This window comes from Pelodiscus sinensis, chromosome 14, assembly GCF_052426305.1.
Source record: "Pelodiscus sinensis isolate ZL-2025 chromosome 14, ASM5242630v1, whole genome shotgun sequence".
Taxonomy (NCBI): domain Eukaryota; kingdom Metazoa; phylum Chordata; order Testudines; family Trionychidae; genus Pelodiscus; species Pelodiscus sinensis.
In genome coordinates this window covers 46,985,035-47,005,744 of record NC_143065.1, presented here as the reverse complement: position 1 = coordinate 47,005,744, position 20,710 = coordinate 46,985,035, and the positions used below count along the sequence as shown (strand labels likewise).

General features: G+C 63.1%; 2 protein-coding genes across 2 annotated transcripts; one reads left to right on the top strand and one right to left on the bottom strand.

The window, feature by feature from the left end:
* The first annotated feature begins 656 nt into the window (after nucleotides 1-656).
* On the top strand, nucleotides 657-2,577 carry HYPK (huntingtin interacting protein K). The gene is made up of 4 exons (XM_075918385.2): nucleotides 657-927; nucleotides 1,150-1,205; nucleotides 1,978-2,029; nucleotides 2,303-2,577. The coding sequence occupies exons 1-4, from the start codon at nucleotides 742-744 to the stop codon at nucleotides 2,396-2,398; spliced, it is 390 nt and encodes a 129-aa protein (XP_075774500.1). The 5' UTR covers nucleotides 657-741; the 3' UTR covers nucleotides 2,399-2,577.
* Nucleotides 2,578-3,505: 928 nt separating this feature from the next.
* Nucleotides 3,506-10,537, bottom strand: MFAP1 (microfibril associated protein 1). Its single transcript, XM_075918384.2, has 9 exons — nucleotides 10,357-10,537; nucleotides 9,761-9,980; nucleotides 7,965-8,094; nucleotides 6,879-7,066; nucleotides 6,304-6,412; nucleotides 6,067-6,227; nucleotides 5,687-5,846; nucleotides 4,362-4,451; nucleotides 3,506-4,209 (listed from the first exon to the last, which is right to left on the bottom strand). The coding sequence occupies exons 1-9, from the start codon at nucleotides 10,433-10,435 to the stop codon at nucleotides 4,027-4,029; spliced, it is 1,320 nt and encodes a 439-aa protein (XP_075774499.1). The 5' UTR covers nucleotides 10,436-10,537; the 3' UTR covers nucleotides 3,506-4,026.
* Nucleotides 10,538-20,710: the final 10,173 nt, after the last annotated feature.

Sequence of the window (20,710 nt, the reverse complement as noted above, 5' to 3'; positions counted from 1 at the left end):
GGATCCCCCCCCCGCACCACTTTGATCTGCCTATTGAGCATCCTATATAACTAGCTGTGACCTATTGTTCAGGAGTGTGCACTGAGCCCTGGCTCTGAATAGTCCTGGAGCCTGGACACCATATAACTCGCTGCCCATGAACTCGGGAGTCACCGAGGTACTCGGAGTGCCAGAACTGCACTAGAGCAAGCACTCTGGGAGGGAAGCCCTCCCCCGCACCCGCCTCCCCCCTTCCCTCGCCTCCCCTCCCCCCCGCCTCCCCTCCCAGAGCCCTTCCCCCTCCCCCCCCCGCCTCCCCTCCCAGAGCCCTTCCCCCTCCCCCCCCCGCACCCGCCTCCCCTCCCAGGGCCCTTCCCCCCCCGCACCCCCTCCCCCCCCTCCCTCCCCCCCCCCGCCTCCCCTCCCAGAGCCCTTCCCCCTCCCCCCCCCCCTCCCCTCCCAGGGCCCTGCCCCTTCCCCCTCCCCCCCCGCCTCCCCTCCCAGGGCCCCGCCCCCTCTCCCCCCCTCCCAGGGCCCCGCCCCGCCCCCTCTCCAAGAGGCTGAGGCGGGGGGGGGAGGGGCCGCCGCGCTCACGACACTTGCCCGCGGGGTTTGTGCCGGGCCTACAAAAAGGGGGCGGGGCGGGGGGCGGGGCCGGCGATTCCCCTCCCGGACGCTCTGGGCTCGCAGGCGCGTCTCGCTGGTTCCGGCGCCGCGCGCGGCCAGGTCCCGTGACCGGAAGCGGAAGCGGGGCCGGGCGCGATGGCGGCGGAGGGCGACGTGGAGCTGGAGCTGGAGACGGAGCCGAACGGGGCCGGGGGCGGCGCGGAGGGCGCGGGGGGGCGCGCGGCCGAGAAGCCCCGGAAGCACGACAGCGGCGCGGCCGACCTGGAGCGCGTCACCGACTACGCGGAGGAGAAGGAGATTCAGAGCTCCAACCTGGAGACGGTGCGGGGCGGGGCCGGGAACAGGGGGCGGGGCTTGGACAGGGGCGGGGCCGAGCGGGGGGCGGGGCCTGGACAGGAGGCGGGGCCGGGAACAGGGGGCGGGGCCTGGACAAGGGGCGGGGGCCCTGCGGGATGTTCTGGGCTCCTCCATCGCGGGTCCAGCTGTTCCTGGTTGTGCCTTCCTGAGCCGTGGCTCCCCCCCCCTTTCCCTCTTCTCCCCCAGGCCATGTCCGTGATTGGAGACCGCCGATCCCGAGAGCAGAAGGCGAGGCAAGAGAGGTAACCGCTCCCTGCACCTCTCCTGTAGAACTTAGAGAATCCTAGAACCACAGAGCTGCAGGAGACCTCAGAAGGTCAAGTCCAGCCCCCTGCTCTAGGCAGGACCAATCCCACCTAAATCAACCCGGCCAGGGCTTTGTCAAGCCGAGACTTAAACACCTCTAGGGATGGAGACTCCACTATGTCCCTAGGTAACCCATTCCAGTGCTTCACCACCCTCTTAGGGAAATAGTTTTTCCTAATATCCAACCTGGATCTCTCCCACCACAACTTGAGACCATTGCTCCTTGTTCTACCATCCGTCACTACTGAGAACAGCCTCTCTCCATCCTCTTTGGAACCTCCCTTCAGGAAGTTGCAGGCTGCTATCCAATCCCCCCTCACTCTTTGCTTCTGCAGACTAAACAGACCCAAGTCCCTCAGCCTCGCCTCATAGGTCATGTGATCCAGCTCCCTAATCATTTTGGTTGCCCTCTCCAATGTGTCCACATCCTTTTTGTAATGGGTCAGCAGCCCACACCCCTGTCCTAAGCCATTTGGTCCGGTACTATGTGGCTTGGTTCTGCACATGCAGAATCTTCCTCTAAAGGCTCTGGGTAGTTTTTCTAGTTAAACTTTCTGCTTATCCATGGCCAGTCTCAATAACAGTGGCTTTGTCTCAGCAAAGAGCTACTGCAAGTGCTCTGGTTGTATTTGACAGTTGTGACTGAGCTGCTCTGCAAAGGGGAGTCTGTAAGATTGGTACTTTATCTTCTGATTCCTTTTGTCACAGGGAAAAAGAACTGGCAAAGGTTACAATCAAGAAGGAAGATTTGGAGCTGATTGTGAGTATGGCAGGAAGTGGTGCCAAGAGCGAGGCTGGGGCAGGCCAAGCCCAGATCTCAGTCAAGTTATTTACTCAGTCTCGGGGGCTCAGAATACGTGCACTGCAGCCGGAGGACAAAGGGCTGTAAAAAGTCACTTGTGTTCCTGGCGCACTGCAGTGCAGCAGAGACAGCAAATGTGTACGCTTGGTGCCAGCTTCAGTGATGCTGCAGCAGCAAGCCTTGAGCGAGGCCTGTGGTGCAGCATCTCTTCCCTTGGCTCCCTCCCTGCAGATGAACGAGATGGAGATCTCGCGGGCAGCAGCAGAGCGCAGTCTGCGGGAGCATATGGGGAACGTGGTGGAGGCTCTGATCACCCTCACCAACTAAGCACATTCCTACGGGACTGCTTGGTGCTTTGGGGAGAGAACGAGGAAAACTCTCGCTGGGACTTCAAGTCTTTGTGCTGCCAGCCCTGTCCTGAGCACAGCCTTCGTGATAGTGGTGGGACAGCCAGATTGGTCAATGCTATGTGTTAACTTATTGAAATAAAGAGCGCGCTAATCTTCTGTGGGCAGAGTGTATAAAACAAGGCTCAACAGGCGCTGAGCTCCGTGCAAGAGCATGCAACAACTCCACCAGTTGTAGCAAGCTTGGGTCAGTCCACGGTGCACTGGTGTGCGAGCTATGGGCACTGTGTCACGAGACAAACCCCTTCAGAAGACAATGGCTGAGCTTTCAGAAAGGGAGAGCAGAGGTATCTCTTCCCACCCCTGCTGAATGGTTCTTGAGAAACTTTGTTCCCTTCCTCCCTTCCAGCGCTCTGTCTTGCTCCCAGGCTTAGGTTGAGCTAGCTTGCTAGCGCTTAAGCTGAGCCCCACTGTCTTCAGTCTCACATGGTATTGGCAGATCTTAATCCACAGGGGTGCTCTGTATATTTACACTGTGCTATGTCCTGAGTTAGCGGAAGGGGAGGTTCTGCCTTCTGCTGAGTTCCCTACTAGTGCTTCAAGGCCTCAGCAGCCCAGAGCCGCCTGCTTCGTCAGGCCCCGGGGGAGCGGCTGGTTTCAAAACAAGGTGGCAGGGTGCTTAAAGGCATTGTAGAATGGAAGGGTCAGAGGGAACACAAGCTTTAGCTTGTGCCCTGGGAGGGAGCCGGGTGTTCACCTTGGCTCCCACGAGGGACAGGGGCCTTTCGAGTGGCAGTCTAGTGAGCTCTTCTCTGGCAGCTGCTAGAGGGGCAGAGCTACCCCAGTGCCAGGATGGGGTATGAGCCCACAGGCCGCCCACGGGCGAGCAGACACCACGCAGGGTACTCAGGTGGGGGAGGCAGGCCAGACGGAAGTGCTGTTACATTGAGTGCTTCTTCCTCAAAGCCAGAATTCCATCCACCTCCAGCACCAGGCTGCATTCAGTTACCCAAGCCCCCAGCAGACACAAGGGAGAGGGCCTTGGTTCAGCTCCCCCCACCCCTCCCAAGCCACAGCACAGCCACTCTTGTGAGAAAACAACTTTTAATTCAAACTCACCTTGTGCCTCGGGGGCCTGGCAGAGCCCCAGCCCCCAGTGCCTGGGGATGGGAGCGTCGAGCCACAGTGGGCTAGGCAAAAGGGGCTGCAAAGCCCCTCGGGCAGGGCACAGTAGACTCTCAGCTGTTCCAGAGAACCAAAAGGGGCGGGGCTCCCTTCCCCACAGGAGAGGTTCTGGAGCACCAGGTACCTACAGCCTGCTAAGTCCAAGGGAAGGGGGTGGTGGTTGCTGGCCTCTGACAGTGGGAATCTAGGGAGCGCTTTAACCCCTTAGGGCTGGGGGACGAGAGCAATTGGGCACCGGGTCTGGCAGGCCCATGCCAAGGGTAGAACCGCTGGAAAGTCTGAGCTCCCCCCTGGGGCAAGGTCACCAGAGGCAACACCCACTCCGGCCGGAGAGGAGGAGAACTGGCCAGGACCTCGGGGTCTCTGGCAGGGTGAGGCCGCGGGGCCCTCCGGTGTCAGCAGCATGCCGGCCAGGCAGCAGCTCTAGGTAGTTTTCCGTTTCTTAGCCGACGGTCTCTCAAAGACGTCCCGCACGCCGGCTGCCTTCTGCTTGAAGAACTTGGTGTTCTGGGCGCTCTCCTGGCCCCACGCAGAGTCAAAGGAGGTTGTGTCCTGATCCACCAGATGGGTATACTTGGTCCGCCCCGAGCGCCCAAAATTTTTGACCTAGGGAGAAGAAAAAAATTGAGCCGACACCCCCTCCTCATACAAGCAGGACCTGCAGCCCCCCCTCCCCATGGACCAGGCCTCCATGTCACCCTAGTGCACAGATGCCATCCAAGGCCCCTCCCCCATGAGCTCGTTTCCAGCACACCCACCTGCATGACTTTGGGCAGGATGGTCTTGTTGAAGTGATCCTCCAGCGTGGGGGCACTGAAGTCTCTCTTGTACACCTCCTCATCTTCATCCTAGGGAGGGAAGGACGTGGCAGAGCCATTGTCAGCTGGCCACATGGCACGGCTGCAGGAGTTCCCTGCTCAGGTCAGACCCTCACAGATGCAGACAAGGCTCCAGTCCCGTCTAGGCCGTCCCGAGGGACTACGGCACGAGTCTCACCAGCTCAGGGCTTTGCTCAGAGCGGTGCCCACCCTGTGTCTTCGCTTAGGCACTTTAAACACAGACAAGGCCCCTCCTGCCCGGGGGGCTGACGCTGGGGGAGAGGGGAGTGTTACAGCCGAGGGACGGCCCTGGGCTACACACGACAACAAACCGTGAGCAGGTCTGCAAGGGCCCATCAGTCAGCTTCCTGTTTGAATGTGTCTAGCTACGCCCTCCAGCCATTGGCCCACGTTACATCTGCTGCTGCTGGACTGCAGAGCCCACTGGCAAACATTTGTCCCCGGGTCGGTAGGCAGAGACTGACCAAGTCTGCCCGTGCCTTCGCGGGTAAGCCAGACAGCCACAGGCACCGCTACTGGATGGAGCATGCGTCCGCTGGGCTGTTCCTTACGGGCGGGGCTTTGGGAAGGAGCTGAAGCAGGGAACTGTTTGAGAAGGCTGGCGAGGCTAACTTCAATGACGTGCTAGACGTGACAAAACGGGCCACATGGTTCGGCTTCTGTGACAAGCCCGCCCAGGATCCAGGAAAGGAGGGACTAGGGACAGCGTGTCCGAAAGATGAGGCAAAGGGCTGACACAGCATGTTGCAGAGGCTGCCGCTGCAGTGAGGCAGGAAGTGAAGACAGATGCTACAGCTATGGAGGAATCAGCAGGAAGATTGGGATGTGTGGGACATGGAGGAGACCCCTCACCCATGGTGCTGGGCCTGAGAGCCAGGGAAGGCTGGGTTGACAGTGACAGAGAAAGGGAAATGGAGAGGATTTGGGCCCCATGAGATCAAATGGCAACGAGCCATCCAGCAGATCTGTCGGTCCTCGCCCAGAGCGGCTAGCGGAGTCAGGAGAACAGCCACCAGGAGGTCGCGTTACAACTTCACTGCCAAGAAACTCCCTGGTGTCCAGCCTGCATCTCCCTTGTTTAACGTAGCCTCATCTTCAGGCAAGCCCAAATCACACCCATCTCAAACAGCATGCTCATCTTGCTCTCCTGCAGAGCTCGTGGCTGCTCTACAGCTGTAGCCCTTGAAAACGAGGCGGCTCCTCAAACCGCCAGCCCTGGCCCCGGCCGGCCTGCAGCTACTCACCATGAAGAAGGCCCCGCGGTGGTAGTACTTCTGCAGGAACTTGTATTTGCCCTTCACTGCCTTGTTGGTGATGACCTTGCCATTGGCGCGGAGCTCGGCACGGCGTTCCTCCTCCGTCAGGTTCCGCATGCGCTCAATCTCCGCCTTCTCCTTCTCCAATCTGCGCGAGGCACAACGCCCGTCAGCCAGCACTACCCCACGCCCTCCGCTCAGCCCACTTGCAAGCCCAGCCAGAGTCAGCAGCTCGCGGTGCCACTGCCCACTGAACTCCAGGGGCAGACACCGAATAAAGGGGGTGGCCCCGCTCGGCCTGAGGCTGCAGTGGCTAGGCAGAGCAGGAAAGATGCCCTGGGACCAGCACTAGCGACAGCAGCACTTACGCCTCTCGCTCCTCGCGGTCCCGTTTGATGCGCTTCAGCTCACGCACTTTCCAGGACTCGTACTCCTCCTCGTCGTTCTCGTCATCGGTGTCGAGTGCTTCCAGCGCAGCCAGCGAGCGCTTGTTCTCCTCCAGCTCCTTCTTCGTCTCCTCCTCCACGATCTGCAGAGACACCCACGCTGAGCCCTGGGCCTGCGGCAGGCCAGCCCTTCCCTCCCACGGCTCCTGCCCCCGGTACCTTGAGCGTGTACTTCCGTCTCTCCTCTGCCAGCCGCTTGGCTTCCTGCTCCACCTCCTTCTGCTTCAATGCCTCTGCCTCACGCTCCTGGACTGTAACGCGATCCTTCCTGCAGCAGAGAGGCCATCCCAGGTTCCTTTCCCCTTCCCGCTGCACCTGCCCAGCCCTCTGAGCCCCATGCCAGCGTCCGCCCCTGGATGCTCACCTGCAGGGCGCTGCCCTAGGCATCCCGGCTGTGACTTCCTGAGGGGCCTCGCCCCAGCTCGGTTATGGGGGAAGAACCCTTTCCTGTCACTCTGCTCCTCAGCGCCAGACACCCACCCAAAAGGACCAGCACAAGCAGCCTGCGAGCCCTGCAGGGTCATTCAGAGCCGTGAGAGCGGCTGCCCACCAGCGAGCACAGCGACGCTCCGCTAGGCAGACAAGTGCCAAGCCAGCCGTCCCGGCTGCTTTCCCAGCTACGTAGTGCCTGGAACACTGGCACCGCCCCTCTGCACAGGCTGACCCTGTGCACCGCCCAGCTCAGCTGGCACTCTGCCCTCCTTGGGGGCAAGCAAGTCCCCTGCCCAGCGTACTTGCGGATGAAGACAGGTTTGAGGCGCGGCTCCATTTCATCCTCACTGTCTGTGTATTCCTCGTACTCCGACTCGGATTCAGACTCCTCCCCGGACCTGCCTTCGTCCTCCACTTCCATCACCTCCATCTCCTCATTCTTCCTCTCCTGGGCTCGCTGGCGCATCATCCCGCGCCGCCGCTCAATCTCCTACACCAAGCCCAAAGGGATTCAGCAGAACGGCCTCTTGCAGAGGGGTGTGCCTGCAGAGGCTCCGTCACGCAGCGGGTGAGAGATGGAAGTCATGGGTGTTAACTGCACTACCTGCTCATTCCAGAGGGGCCAGACCCTGATCCACCTCTGCATCCCTCACCACGTGAGCCAGAGGGGCCTTCAGCCAACGGGCCCGCCCCAAGCAAGCCAGCAGTGGGACATCTGCCCATAAGAGCTGCCATGGTGGGCCAGAGCAGCAGTGGGGGCTGCCCAGCACCCTGTCTGACAGTGGCCAGTGCCAGAGCTCCAGGGAAAGAGCAGAACAGGGCAGCTTTGGAGAGATGCACCCAGGTTCCCCAACCCCCTTCTGGCAGTTGGAGGGTTAGGGTCACCCAGAGCGTGCGGTTGCATGCCTGGCCAGCTTGGCTAACAGCCCTGTCCTCTGTGAAGTGATTTCTCTAGGGTAGATTAAAACCCAGCTTTAGTTTTGGCTACCAGCATCCCATGGCGATGCCTCCGAGTCTCCGTGCTTTGCGCGAGTAAGCATTTGCCGTGCGGTCCCTTTGTAAGGCTTTGCCATCAGCTTTGGACTTGAAAATGTTGAACTGCACCCAACCCAGTACAGCCCATCTCCTATCCTTTAATCGGTTACTGATCACGAGAGAGCCGTCCCTCTCAGCCCATGACACCCAAAGGCAAGGCAAGGCCACCTGTAGACCCACCTTTAACCTCTCGACAGACCGGCCGTGTATTAGCCAGTCCCATTTGCCCACAGACCTCGTACTGCCTCCTGCTGCAGGGAGCCAGCCTCCACCCTGTGGAACCTCTGCCGAGAGATCCTGGGAAACCGGAGCTTGCAGCGCATCTGCAGCATGTTTTGTGGAACTGCACATACCTCGTCGTCAATCTCTTCCTCCTCCTCCTCGCTGGTGTCTTCCCGTTCCAAACGCCAAGCTTCTCCCTCCACCTCTGAGTCACTTTCTCCAACCACTTCTGGCTCCACAATTTTGCGGTGCCTTGCCAGTCTATGCACAGACACCAAAGTTAGCAATTCAGCTACCACAAAGCAGTGACATAGGCATGGCCCATCTACAAACTGAAGTCCCCACACACACATCCAAGCCAGCGCTTCCAGCTACACAATGGCCTTGTCCTAACCCTCCAGACCCCACTGTTCTGGCTCCAGGAACCACAGCAAAGATGCATCTCAGTACACCACACTGAACACATGCTAATCTCAGCTGTTCAAGTAACTACAAAACGCGGCTAGACCCACCAGTATCCTAAATATAATCATGCTGTAACAACCAGAGCTCTTCTGAATATGATGCTACAGCATGAACTCTCATGGACAGTCTGTGAGTGCCTGGCCTACAGTCACAGTGATCACAGCAAAGCCTGGAAAAAGTAAAATTCTTCTCAGAAGGTTGGTTTACATGGCATCAGTAGAAGCAGTAGGTGGATTGCTCCAGAACAGACTTTCCTGTTTCTTCCACTGCAGAAAACACAGCTTCCATTGGGATCCTCCTGCTTCTTCGCTGGCTACGCTAAAGACTGAAGCAATTCTAGAACTGACCTGGCTACTCCGAATAGATATGAATTACTGACTAGAGAAGAGTTAAATAAAACCTCAACTATCTGTTTTTCTCAATGAGATTCAGTAATATAATACTCCCTATCTCCATACAAGAATGTTGTCCTGTTTTCTAGATTTTGCCTTCCTGTGAAGAGCTAGCTGTACCACTTATGACACCTTTCAGAACTTGCTTACTAACTGCAATAATCTACATCTAAAGAATTATTTGTGCCAATGCACAAAGCTGTTTTTTCCTCCTCAGACCCCTCAATTTAAGATGTGGGGAAAACAAAAAAGGGACACTCCAAAAAGTTACACACCTGAAAAATGTATTTCCACAAAAGACTCATGCAAAGTGTAGCTACCACAACAAAAAACTTTCTTTCCATGTTTTTATTCATATTTTAGTTTATTTACACAGTCCCTTGGACAGCACTCTGGTAGAGTCATCTCCAAAGGGAGGTCTTTCACAAAGAGAAACTCTCCTGAAAATATAACAAAGGTGTATCTACAGCTGTCAGTGTACATCAGGGCAGGCGGGCCGGACACCATGGGCGGTGTGTCTGACTGAAGCTTTGTCTACCTTACGTGGCTGGGTTGCCAAAAGTCACCTTTGCTGATAAAATACTTTTGCTCCCCAAGAGCAGCATTTGCTTTATCAGCTGGCGAGCACTCCTGCCAACAAAGCACTTTTTACCCTAATACTGCATCTATAATTGCACTCAACTGATAAAACTTTTGTCATCCATGGATGCTTAACTCCCCCCCGCCCCCCCATGAACGACAAAGTTTTTCCATGGCAAATGCAAGTGTAAACGCCGCTTTGTCAGCAAGAGCGCCCTGCTGCTGACAAAGCAAAACCTCCTTGGAGGTGGCAGTATTTTGCTGACAAAAGTACCAACAGCGTTCTCACAAGCTGACTGTTAGCCACAGGGCTGTGTGGACACAGCCTTGCTGCTAAAAGCGGCGTAGTGCAGACGCACCCTAACGGTTGCTACAACAAGGCTCGTCAGTCAGGGTTGTTTTTTTAAACGCCCATGAACAACAAAACCTTTGTGGCTCATTTGCCAGCGTAGACACAATCTAAAGCAGGGCTGTCATGGGCAGGGGCTTACCGCTCCTCCACATCCTCGTTAATGCGGTTCTGCAAGCGCCGCAGGCGGGGGTCGCTGGCTGAATCCTCCTCCTGCTCCTCTGGCTCCAACTCCTGCTCCTTCGCCTTCTTAATGAACTGGAACTCCTCATCCTCCTCGTCGGAGGACTCCATGGGCGCGTAGTCTGGCCGCTTCCCCGACACATAGCGCTTCACCTTCACCTTCTCCATGGAGATCTCACCTGCCAGGGGGAGGGGTTACCCCAGACCAGACCTCAACGCCCCGGCCCCACGGGGACCACAGCCCCCCGGCCCCCCCGTGAGAGCCCCCAAATTCCCGCGTGCAAACCCCCAGATCCCCCCGGCCACGCGCGCGAGCCCCCCCATGTCCCCCTATCCGCCCCGCGAGCCCCCCCATCCGCCCCACGCGCGCCCCCATGTCCCCCCGCCCGAGCCCCCCCATGTCCCCCCATCCGCCCCGCGAGCCCCCCCATCCGCCCCACGCGCGCCCCCATGTCCCCCCGCCCGAGCCCCCCATGTCCCCCCATCCGCCCCCCCGCGCGAGCCCCCCCATGTCCCCCCGCCCCCCCCCTGTCCCCCGCGCGAGCCCCCCCCCACCCTTCTCGTTGCGGACGGGCACGGCCCCCGCCGTGGACTGGATCGGCGGCTGCTTCATGAGGGCGCTGGGCGCGGCCATGGCGGCGGCTTCTGGCCCGAACCCGGGACCCTCCGACACCGACAAGAGCGGCTGCGATCGCGCCCCGAACCGGAACCGGAACCAGCCGAGCGTCACAGCCACGACCCGGAAATTGTCTTCGCTCAGGCGCCCGCTGGCCGGAAGTACGTCACTACGGGTGGGGACTTGATCCCGGAACCGGCTGTTGATTTGCCGGGGGGAGGGGGAATCGGGTCCCTCGCGCCGCCCGACCCCTCCCCCCCGGGTGCCTGGAGACTCGGCCACGTGCCCTGGCAGTAGCTGGGCGGGGCCCGCCAGGGGGCGCTGCCCTTAGGCCGCGATTCGTCCGCTGGGATGAAGCTATTTGCATCTATTTGCATCTATTTGCATGCGCGGCGGGAATCGCTGCCCCGGGGCTCCCCGGCCCCGCATCCGCCTGCAGCGCGGGCCCAGAGCGGGGGGGGGGCAGAGCCGGGGGGCCCAGAGCCGGGGGGGGGGCCCAGAGCGGGGGGGGCCGAGAGCGGGGGGTGGGGCAGAACCGGGGGGGCCCAGAGCCGGGGGGGGCTCAGAGCAGGGGGGGGGCAGAGCCGGGGGGGGCAGAGCCGGGGGGGCCCAGAACCGGGGGGGGCCCAGAGCCGGGGGGGGCCCAGAGCCGGGGGGGGCCCAGAGTGGAGGGGGGCCAGAGCCGGGGGGGGCCCAGAGCCGGGGGGGGCCCAGAGTGGAGGGGGGCCAGAGCCGGGGGGGCCCAGAGCCGGGGGGGCCCAGAGTGGAGGGGGGCCAGAGCCGGGGGGGCCCAGAGTGGAGGGGGGCCAGAGCCGGGGGGGCCCAGAGCCGGGGGGGGCCCAGAGTGGAGGAGGGCCAGAGCCGGGGGGGCCCAGAGCCGGGGGGGCCCAGAACCGGTGATGTGTAAAAGGGAAGTCAAAACCCCCGGAGCCATTGATTCCCCTATGAGGGGCACGTACAATATACATACATTGCTAATGCTTAGATCTATTTGCTATTTGTATCGGAGTAAGACATGACAAAGGTCAAGGCCTGTCACAGGTAATAACTTGTAATAAGGAGACGAGGGGAGGTGAATCCAGTCTTCTGTTAAGTAGAGATATGGATAGATTCCACATCCTTTAAACTTGTGACCGGCTCAAGCAGGAAAGGGAAAAGGGAAGTATGGCTTGCCCATTGTTCAGCAAGTAGGCACTGTATTTAACCTCGTTTGGAAAATTAACCTGACCTATAGGAATGCTAAACGTCAAAGATGAAGTAACCTATCATGTTAAGGCACCTAAACCAGGAAGGATGTGAACCCTATAAAAACCCCTGCCTATGAGATGTTGGGGGTCGGCTCTGATTTGAACATTGAGTTCCTTAGCCGTACCTTGGTTGCAACCAATAAACTTGAGTTGGACCCAGCCTGAAAGTGTGACTCTCTTCTTGGGGTAAATCAGACTAGCCTCCAAGGGGACGAAACCAGCAATTTATGCAACACCGGGGGGGGCCCAGAGCGGGGGGGGGCCGAGAGCGGGGTGGGGCAGAACCGGGGGGCCCAGAGCCGGGGGGGGCAGAGCCGGGGGGGGGTCAGAACCGGGGGGGGCCCAGAGCGGAGGGGGGCCAGAACCGGGGGGGCCCAGAGCCGGGGGGGGCAGAGCCGGGGGGGGGGGGCCAGAACCGGGGGGGGCCCAGAGCGGAGGGGGCCAGAACCGGGGGGCCCAGAGCGAGGGGGGCCAGAGCCGGGGGGGCCCAGAGCCGGGGGGGCCCAGAGCCGAGGGGGGGGCAGAGCCGGGGGGGGCCCAGAGCCGGGGGGGGGCGCTCCCCCAGCCCCGCCTGCCCTCCCTGGGGCCTTGGCACACGCCCCCCCGGCGCCCAGCCCGCGGCACAGCCCAGGCCCTCTGGACTACGGGGGGGGATCCCCGGGCCCCCTGCGCCTACTCCAGGAGCAGCCGCTCTCGGCCTGCAGCCCCTCCCCTCCTGCAACCCCCCGTCCCTGCGCCCCACCCCTCCTGCAACCCCCCCCGTCCCTGCGTCCCGCCCCTCCTGCAACCCCCCCATCCCTGCGCCCCGCCCCTCCCCTCCTGCAACCCCCCGTCCCTGCGCCCCGCCCCTCCTGCAACCCCCCGTCCCTGCGCCCCGCCCCTCCCCTCCTGCAACCCCCCGTCCCTGCACCCCTCCCCTCCTGCAACCCCCCCCGTCCCTGCGCCCCGCCCCTCCCCTCCTGCAACCCCCCCGTCCCTGCACCCCGCCCTTCCCCTCCTGCAACCCCCCGTCCCTGCGTCCCGCCCCTCCTGCAACCCCCCCGTCCCTGCGCCCCGCCCCTCCCCTCCTGCAACCCGTCCCGTCCCTGCGCCCCGCCCCTCCCCTCCTGCAACCCCCCGTCCCTGCGTCCCGCCCCTCCTGCAACCCGTCCCGTCCCTGCGCCCCGCCCCTCCCCTCCTGCAACCCCCCGTCCCTGCGCCCCGCCCCGCCCCTCCTGCAACCCCCCGTCCCTGCGCCCCGCCCCGCCCCTCCTGCAACCCGTCCCGTCCCTGCGTCCCGCCCCTCCTGCAACCCCCCGTCCCTGCGTCCCGCCCCTCCTGCAACCCGTCCCGTCCCTGCGCCCCGCCCCTCCCCTCCTGCAACCCCCCGTTCCTGCGCCCCGCCCCTCCTGCAACCCCCCGTCCCTGCGCCCCGCCCCTCCCCTCCTGCAACCCCTCCGTCCCTGCACCCCTCCCCCTCCTGCAACCCCCCCGTCCCTGTGCCCCTTCCCTCCTGCAACCCCCCGTCCCTGCGCCCCGCCCCTCCCCTCCTGCAACCCCCCGTCCCTGCGCCCCTCCCCTCCTGCAACCCCCCCCGTCCCTGCGCCCCGCCCCTCCCCTCCTGCAACCCCCCCGTCCCTGCGCCCCGCCCCTCCCCTCCTGCAACCCCCCCGTCCCTGCGCCCCGCCCCTCCCCTCCTGCAACCCCCCGTCCCTGCGCCCCGCCCCTCCCCTCCTGCAACCCCCCCGTCCCTGCGCCCCGCCCCTCCCCTCCTGCAACCCCCCCGTCCCTGCGTCCCGCCCCTCCTGCAACCCCCCGTCCCTGCGCCCCTCCCCTCCTGCAACCCCCCGTCCCTGCGCCCCTCCCCTCCTGCAACCCCCCCCGTCCCTGCGCCCCGCCCCTCCCCTCCTGCAACCCCCCGTCCCTGCGCCCCGCCCCTCCCCTCCTGCAACCCCCCCGTCCCTGCACCCCTCCCCTCCTGCAACCCCCCCCGTCCCTGCGCCCCGCCCCTCCCCTCCTGCAACCCCCCCGTCCCTGCGCCCCGCCTCTCCCCTCCTGCAACCCCCCCGTCCCTGCGCCCCGCCCCTCCCCTCCTGCAACCCCCCGTCCCTGCGCCCCGCCCCGCCCCTCCTGCAACCCCCCGTCCCTGCGCCCCGCCCCTCCCCTCCTGCAATCCCCCGTCCCTGCGCCCCGCCCCGCCCCTCCTGCAATCTCCCTCCCTGCGCCCCGCCCCGCCCCTCCTGCAACCCCCCGTCCCTGCGCCCCGCCCCTCCCCTCCTGCAACCCCCCGTCCCTGCGCCCCCCCGCCCCGCCCCTCCTGCAACCCCCCGTCCCTGCGCCCCGCCCCTCCCCTCCTGCAACCCCCCCGTCCCTGGGCCCCGCCCCTCCCCTCCTGCAACCCCCCGTCCCTGCGCCCCGCCCCGCCCCTCCTGCAATCCCCCGTCCCTGCGCCCCGCCCCTCCCCTCCTGCAACCCCCCGTCCCTGCGCCCCGCCCCTCCCCTCCTGCAACCCCCCCGTCCCTTTTTATCGGCCCCCCCGTCCCTGGACCCCCAGCCGGCTGCAGAACTTGCAGCAAACCGCGCCCAGGGAACATCTGCACACGCTCCTGCTCCACACCCTGCATTTCCCCACCCGCGTGTCCCGCCCCCATGCCAAGTGGCGGGACGACCTCAGATCCACTGAGGGTGGGGAACCCCGAGGGGCCGGCGTTTATTCCATCTTAATCCCGCGGCCCATCGGAGACATCAGTTGGCGGCTCCTTCATGGAGCCGTGAGCACGGGTGTGTACCTGGGGCGGTTCACCCCTATCCTGGACACCTGGGGCGGTTCACCCCTATCCTGGACACCTGCCCCTTCTGCGGCGTGAGGGAGAACCTGGCCCACGCCTACCTCGAGTGCGCCAGGGTGCAGCCCCTATTCCGGCTCCTCCAGAACCTCTTACTGAGGTTCTGGCTGCACTTTTCCCCTCACCTTTTCATTTATGCACACCCCATCCGTGGCCCCACAAAGTCGCAAGACCTCCTCGTCACCCTCCTCCTGGCCCTAGCGAAAGCCGCCATCTCTAATACCAGGAGGAGGATGCTGGACGAGGGGGTCTCTGCGACTGTGGGGCCTATTTCTGTTCCTCCCTTGTGTCACATATCTGGGCAGAGTTCCTCTGGGTGGCGCCCACTGGCTCCATCGACAGCTTTGAGGAGCAGTGGGCGCTGTCCAGGGTTCTCTGCTCCGTGTCCCCATTTGGTTCCCTTATTTTGAACCTGTGACCCGCACTCCTTGATCCTTTCGTCATTATGTGTCCCCTGTAATCAGTTGGACACGGGTCCAGTTGTCCCTCCCGTAAGGCTGGGGAGGGGCTTTTAGAACGTGAGTGGGCTTTGCCCACCCACCTTCCCATTGTTTTCAAATCGACCCTAGACCCTGTCTGCAGGGCTCCTCCCCAGACAGTCGCTCCCCACCGTGTGCGTGAGACGGATTGTTCCTTCCCGAGTGGAGCACTTCGCATTGGTCCTGTTCACCTGAGACCAGCTCTCCAGTTTGTCCAGATCAGTTTGAATTCTGACCCGTCCTCCAGAGCAGTCGCAACCCCTCCCAGCTGGGGATCATCTGCAAACTTAAGGAGCGTCCTCTCTCTGCTGATATCTCAATAACTGATGAAGATACTGAACAGAGCCGGTCCCAAAACAGAGCCCTGTGGACCCCCCTTGTCCTGCCCTTCCCACAGGCCTGTGAACTGTTATCCAAACCAGGCAGCGAGTGGCTTGGCCCCCGGGCAGGGTGGAGCCTAGATGCTCTGCACATCTCACCCTGGGTGCCCGTTGCCCCCAGGCCAGGTGTGGCTGCCAGAGGCTCTGCCTGCTCTGCCCCCACCCACCAGGCCTGGAGAGCCGTGTGCAGCCGGGCTGCAGCCTGCCTGGGTAGGGGCCTCGAGCTTCAGCAACAGGCGGCCCTTCCCAGCCACCTGCTGTGCTGCTCCGTCCCCGAAGTGGCGAGCAGAGGCGTGATCGCGGTACGCCTGGGCCGCCACCGTTCCACTCCCTGTGGGCAGCGGGGATTGAACACTGAGCTGCAAGCGCTTGGCAAGCTCTCGAGTGCAGCTACACCTGCTTGGCTTGGCCCGTGCTCATGGGAAAGCTGCTGCCGTGAGTCAGACAGGTCAAGAGGATGTGGGGCAATTCCAGGAGCCCTTGAAAGGCTGCAGCAGGCTCCTATTGGGCCCATCTGGCTCCACCCAGCCCTGGGTTGCCCTGGAAATTGGTTTCAGGCTGCGTCATGGGCACTGACCCCATTTCTGCAATTACCTGCCCCCTTCTTGAAAGAAAGGAAGAGGTTTCTGCTTCCAGGAAACCGGGCCCCCAGGCTGGCAGTGCCTGAGCCGCAAGCTGGTGCATCTTCCTGCGGAAGCCACAGCCCAGAGGCCTCGGGAGCTAGGAAGGGTGTGAGCGGCATGGCCCTGCTGCCAGCTGCCCCCTCCCACTTGGGGGCCCAGTCCACACCTGGCAGGACTGTCCCTGGGCTCTGGAGGTGAAAATTGCAGCCAGTGGCTGGAAGCTGATGCCAGGTTCAGGTTAGAAATGAGGCCCAAATGCCTAGCAGTGAGTGACCACTGGGTCACGTTGCCAAGGGCAGCGGTGGAGTCTCCGTCTCCGTCTCCGTCTCCTTTGCTTGGCAGGTCAGCCTCGATGATCACATCTGCCCTTCCAGCTTGTGCTCTGGGGCCCTCGGGTGCTGCCCTACTGTCTGGACCCAGCTTGGCCTGGGCAGGCGGAGCAGCTGCAGACAGCGCCAGCCCCGAGGAGCCTGACTCGGACGGGGTTACGCTGCCATGAATCTTCTGTCTTGGCGCATGGCCACAGCCCAGGCTCCAGGGCTTTCTCTAGAGAGACTTGTTTCACAGGCAGCTGCTGGCTGCACATGGGTTTGCCCTGCCCTGCCCTAGACTGGGGAGGCAAGATCTCTGGCAGCATCTCGCTGGCTCCCACCCCTGCAGTGGGGGCAGAACGGTGCTCTGGGGCCCGCACTGTGGCCAGGGGAGTCCTACAGCTACGGAGGCAGTGCTGCTGTGGGCCGGGGCCAGCGTGTGCTGCCTGTCACCTGGCCGTGTCCCAGGGCGTCTGCGAATGCTCGCGTGGCACCACTCGACTCGGCTAGCGCTGGGAATGACACGCAAAGCACAGGAACCCCGCTCAGCTGGAGTCCGCCAGCATCTCCCTTGGGAGGGTGCACCACCCCCGATGCAAGGGGTGGCCCGGCCTGCTTTGCTCTGGGTGCGCTTGGGAATGGCAAGTCCCCTTCCTGGAGCAGCCGGTGCTGCAGGTGGAACCCGCCCTGGATTCGGCAGAGTTGGCTCTTGGGACCGAATTGGCCTGGGTTCCATGGGCTGGATTTTCTGCCCCAAGTCGAGGCGAGCGTGCAGGCCCCTGGCTGGTGGGGGCTGTGCTCAGCCAGGGGTTGGCTTCCATGTCCCTGGCCCTGCCCTCTCGGCAGCCTGGGCCTGTGAAGAGACACGCCCCAGAGCTGGCAGCCTGCCCTCTCTCTGGCTTGCGCCATCTGGTCGCTTCTGCCGCACGAGCAGCCAGGCAGGGCCACGCCCCGGCCGGCTTGACAACTGTGGCAAGTTGGGCGATGCGGTCACAAGACAAAGCTCCCAGCCCCGCCGGTCGGGAGAGACCAGGCTCCAGAGCACAGGCAGCGCCCGGGGCCTCGCGCAGGCTGAGGGACCAGTGGCTCCAGGGCCATCCCTGCTGAGCCAGGCCATCGTGGAGGGCTGGCAGCCTCGGGCAGGGGAACTGGCACCCTGGGTCCCACAGAAGGCATGTGAGGGGCCAGGCCAGGGGCTCTAGATCTGTCCATACGTGTGATCCGCTGGTGTGAGTGGGTCCCCATGGGGACGGGCAGGGTGGCAGAGGAGAGGCCAGTCCCGGGCAGGGGAGGCTGGGGCCTGTGTAGCAGTGACCCCGAGGACCCTGGAACTCAGGAGTGCTCTGTGGGCTTGGGCTCAACAGTCTCACCCTGCTAAGCTTGCCCCTGTGAACGACTTCCAGTGACAAAGCTGATCCCTTTGTTCTCCGCAGCGCCAAGCGGCCAAGGGGCCTGCTCCCTGTGGCTGGCGCCCCGCAGACGCCGCCGAGGTTCCCTTCCCTGCGCAGACTCTGGTCTGTTCCGTGCAAGTCCCTTCCCAGGCCTCGGGGGAAGGCCCTGTCAGGACTCTGGGCTTGGCACTGTGGCTGGGACTCAGATTCCAAAGCCAGAAGGAACCCTTGGGATCATGCAGTCTGACCTGCCCCCCGATACGCCCTGGAGCAGCTTTAGGACTCAAAGGCCTTCTTTCCGGTTGGGTCTGCCTGGAGCAGTCGCCAGTCCACACTCAGCTGCGCCCCTTGCTTAGCTCAAAGCTCTTCTCCTCCGCGGCTGCATACTTGAGAGCGTCCGGCTGTCCCTCTGGGAGACCGTGTTCAGGAACTCCTCCTCCACGGCAGAGGCCAGCAGCTTCCTTGTACCCTAACTTCCAGCCAGGGCGGGGGTTGGGCTGTGCCAGGACAATGGGATGTGCCTGGAATGGGATTGGTTTCCATCAAAGAAAGGGAGGGGTGTGAGAGCAGGGACAGTTATACTTACAAATGGCCACCGGGCGGCCGCAAGCGCCCCAGCCCCACAGAGCAGCTGCTGGCCAGAAGCACAGCCCCCAGCACCTCAGCCTGCACCTGAGAGCAGCTGCCAGCTGCTGCACAGCCCCTGTCTCGGGCCAGCCCCAGGGAGAAGCCCCCGGGCAGGCTGCATGGCCCCGCCGCCCCAGGGAGAAATCACCGGGCAGGCTGCATGGCCCCGCCGCCCCAGGGAGAAGCCACCGGGCAGGCTGCATGGCCCCGCCGCCCCAGGGAGAAGCCACCGGGCAGGCTGCATGGCCCCGCCGCCCCAGGGAGAAGGCCCCGGGGCAGGCTGCATGGCCCCATCGCCCCAGGGAGAAGGCCCCGGACAGGCTGCATGGCCCCATCGCCCCAGGGAGAAGGCCCCGGGGCAGGCTGCATGGCCCCATCGCCCCAGGGAGAAGGCCCCGGGGCAGGCTGCATGGCCCCATCGCCCCAGGGAGAAGGCCCCGGGGCAGGCTGCATGGCCCCATCGCCCCAGGGAGAAGGCCCCGGGGCAGGCTGCATGGCCCCATCGCCCCAGGGAGAAGGCCCCGGGGCAGGCTGCATGGCCCCATCGCCCCAGGGAGAAGGCCCCGGTCAGGCTGCATGGCCCCATCGCCCCAGGGAGAAGGCCCCGGGGCAGGCTGCATGGCCCCATCGCCCCAGGGAGAAGGCCCCGGACAGGCTGCATGGCCCCATCGCCCCAGGGAGAAGGCCCCGGACAGGCTGCATGGCCCCATCGCCCCAGGGAGAAGGCCCCGGTCAGGCTGCATGGCCCCATCGCCCCAGGGAGAAGGCCCCGGTGCAGGCTGCATGGCCCCATCGCCCCAGGGAGAAGGCCCCGGGGCAGGCTGCATGGCCCCATCGCCCCAGTGAGAAGGCCCCAGGGCAGGCTGCATGGCCCCGCCGCCCCAGGGAGAAGGCCCCGGGGCAGGCTGCATGGCCCCATCGCCCCAGGGAGAAGGCCCCGGGGCAGGCTGCATGGCCCCATCGCCCCAGGGAGAAGGCCCCGGACAGGCTGCATGGCCCCATCGCCCCAGGGAGAAGGCCCCGGGGCAGGCTGCATGGCCCCATCGCCCCAGTGAGAAGGCCCCGGTCAGGCTGCATGGCCCCATCGCCCCAGGGAGAAGGCCCCGGGGCAGGCTGCATGGCCCCATCGCCCCAGTGAGAAGGCCCCAGGGCAGGCTGCATGGCCCCGCCGCCCCAGGGAGAAGGCCCCGGGGCAGGCTGCATGGCCCCATCGCCCCAGGGAGAAGGCCCCGGACAGGCTGCATGGCCCCATCGCCCCAGGGAGAAGGCTCCGGACAGGCTGCATGGCCCCGCCACCCCAGGGAGAAGGCCCCGGGGCAGGCTGCATGGCCCCATCGCCCCAGTGAGAAGGCCCCGGTCAGGCTGCATGGCCCCATCGCCCCAGGGAGAAGGCCCCGGGGCAGGCTGCATGGCCCCATCGCCCCAGTGAGAAGGCCCCAGGGCAGGCTGCATGGCCCCGCCGCCCCAGGGAGAAGGCCCCGGGGCAGGCTGCATGGCCCCATCGCCCCAGGGAGAAGGCCCCGGACAGGCTGCATGGCCCCATCGCCCCAGGGAGAAGGCTCCGGACAGGCTGCATGGCCCCATCGCCCCAGGGAGAAGGCCCCGGACAGGCTGCATGGCCCCGCCACCCCAGGGAGAAGGCCCCGGTCAGGCTGCATGGCCCTGCCGCCCCAGGCAACGCCAGGGAAGTCTTTAGTTCTCAAATATGCATCAGTACTTATAGATTAGCCAAGCCACCCCTTAGCCTTCTCTTTGTCCAGCTACGGAGACTGGGGCTGTTGCCGTAAGGGAGCTTTTCTAATTCGCTCGTCATCCTTGGGGCTCTTCTCTGAATTCTTACCAGTAACTTACATCTTCCTTGAACTGTGAGCACCAGAACTGCGCTATCACAGCTGGGCCATTTGGAGACCTATCACTTAGGCAGCGTTAATCCAGTTCATGTGTCCCAGGTTCTCGTGTGTATTCTAGTTTTTTAAATCCAAATGCTGTGATCCCTAGAGTTCTGCAAGGCATCTGACTTAGTATGTTACCTCAGCCAGCTCTATAATCTCATCAGAATAAGAGCCAGTTCATTTGACAGACTCTGTTATCCACAAACTCATGTTGATTGGCATGAATAAGATCACGTGTGTTACTCTCCTTTAATTCTGTATTAATCAAGTCCCTCTGAGTTGCTTCATTATGTTGATCAGGGTCAGCATTGGACTGCTATTCTGCTTGTGCTTTGAAACACTGACACAGCAGTACATGTCTCCCATGTTTCTGCAACTTCCCTGATCTTCCAAGACTTCTGGAAAGTCAATGATAATGGCCCAACAAACTCCTCAGCCAGCTCGTTTTCAACTCTTGGCAGCAAATGATCCTGACCTGATTTTTGAAATGTTTAATTTTAGTAGGTGCTGTTTAACTT

Excerpts from the sequence above, each read along its gene's own strand:
- HYPK (XM_075918385.2), top strand. The coding sequence starts at position 742 with ATGGCGGCGGAGGGCGACGTGGAGCTGGAGCTGGAGACGGAGCCGAAC. Across the intron at positions 928-1,149 it reads AGAGCTCCAACCTGGAGACG|GCCATGTCCGTGATTGGAGA; the intron begins GTGCGGGGCGGG and ends CTTCTCCCCCAG. Across the intron at positions 1,206-1,977 it reads CAGAAGGCGAGGCAAGAGAG|GGAAAAAGAACTGGCAAAGG; the intron begins GTAACCGCTCCC and ends CTTTTGTCACAG.
- MFAP1 (XM_075918384.2), bottom strand. The coding sequence starts at position 10,435 with ATGGCCGCGCCCAGCGCCCTCATGAAGCAGCCGCCGATCCAGTCCACG. Across the intron at positions 8,095-9,760 it reads AACGAGGATGTGGAGGAGCG|ACTGGCAAGGCACCGCAAAA; the intron begins GTAAGCCCCTGC and ends GTCTGTGCATAG. Across the intron at positions 7,067-7,964 it reads AGGAAGAGATTGACGACGAG|GAGATTGAGCGGCGGCGCGG; the intron begins GTATGTGCAGTT and ends GGCTTGGTGTAG.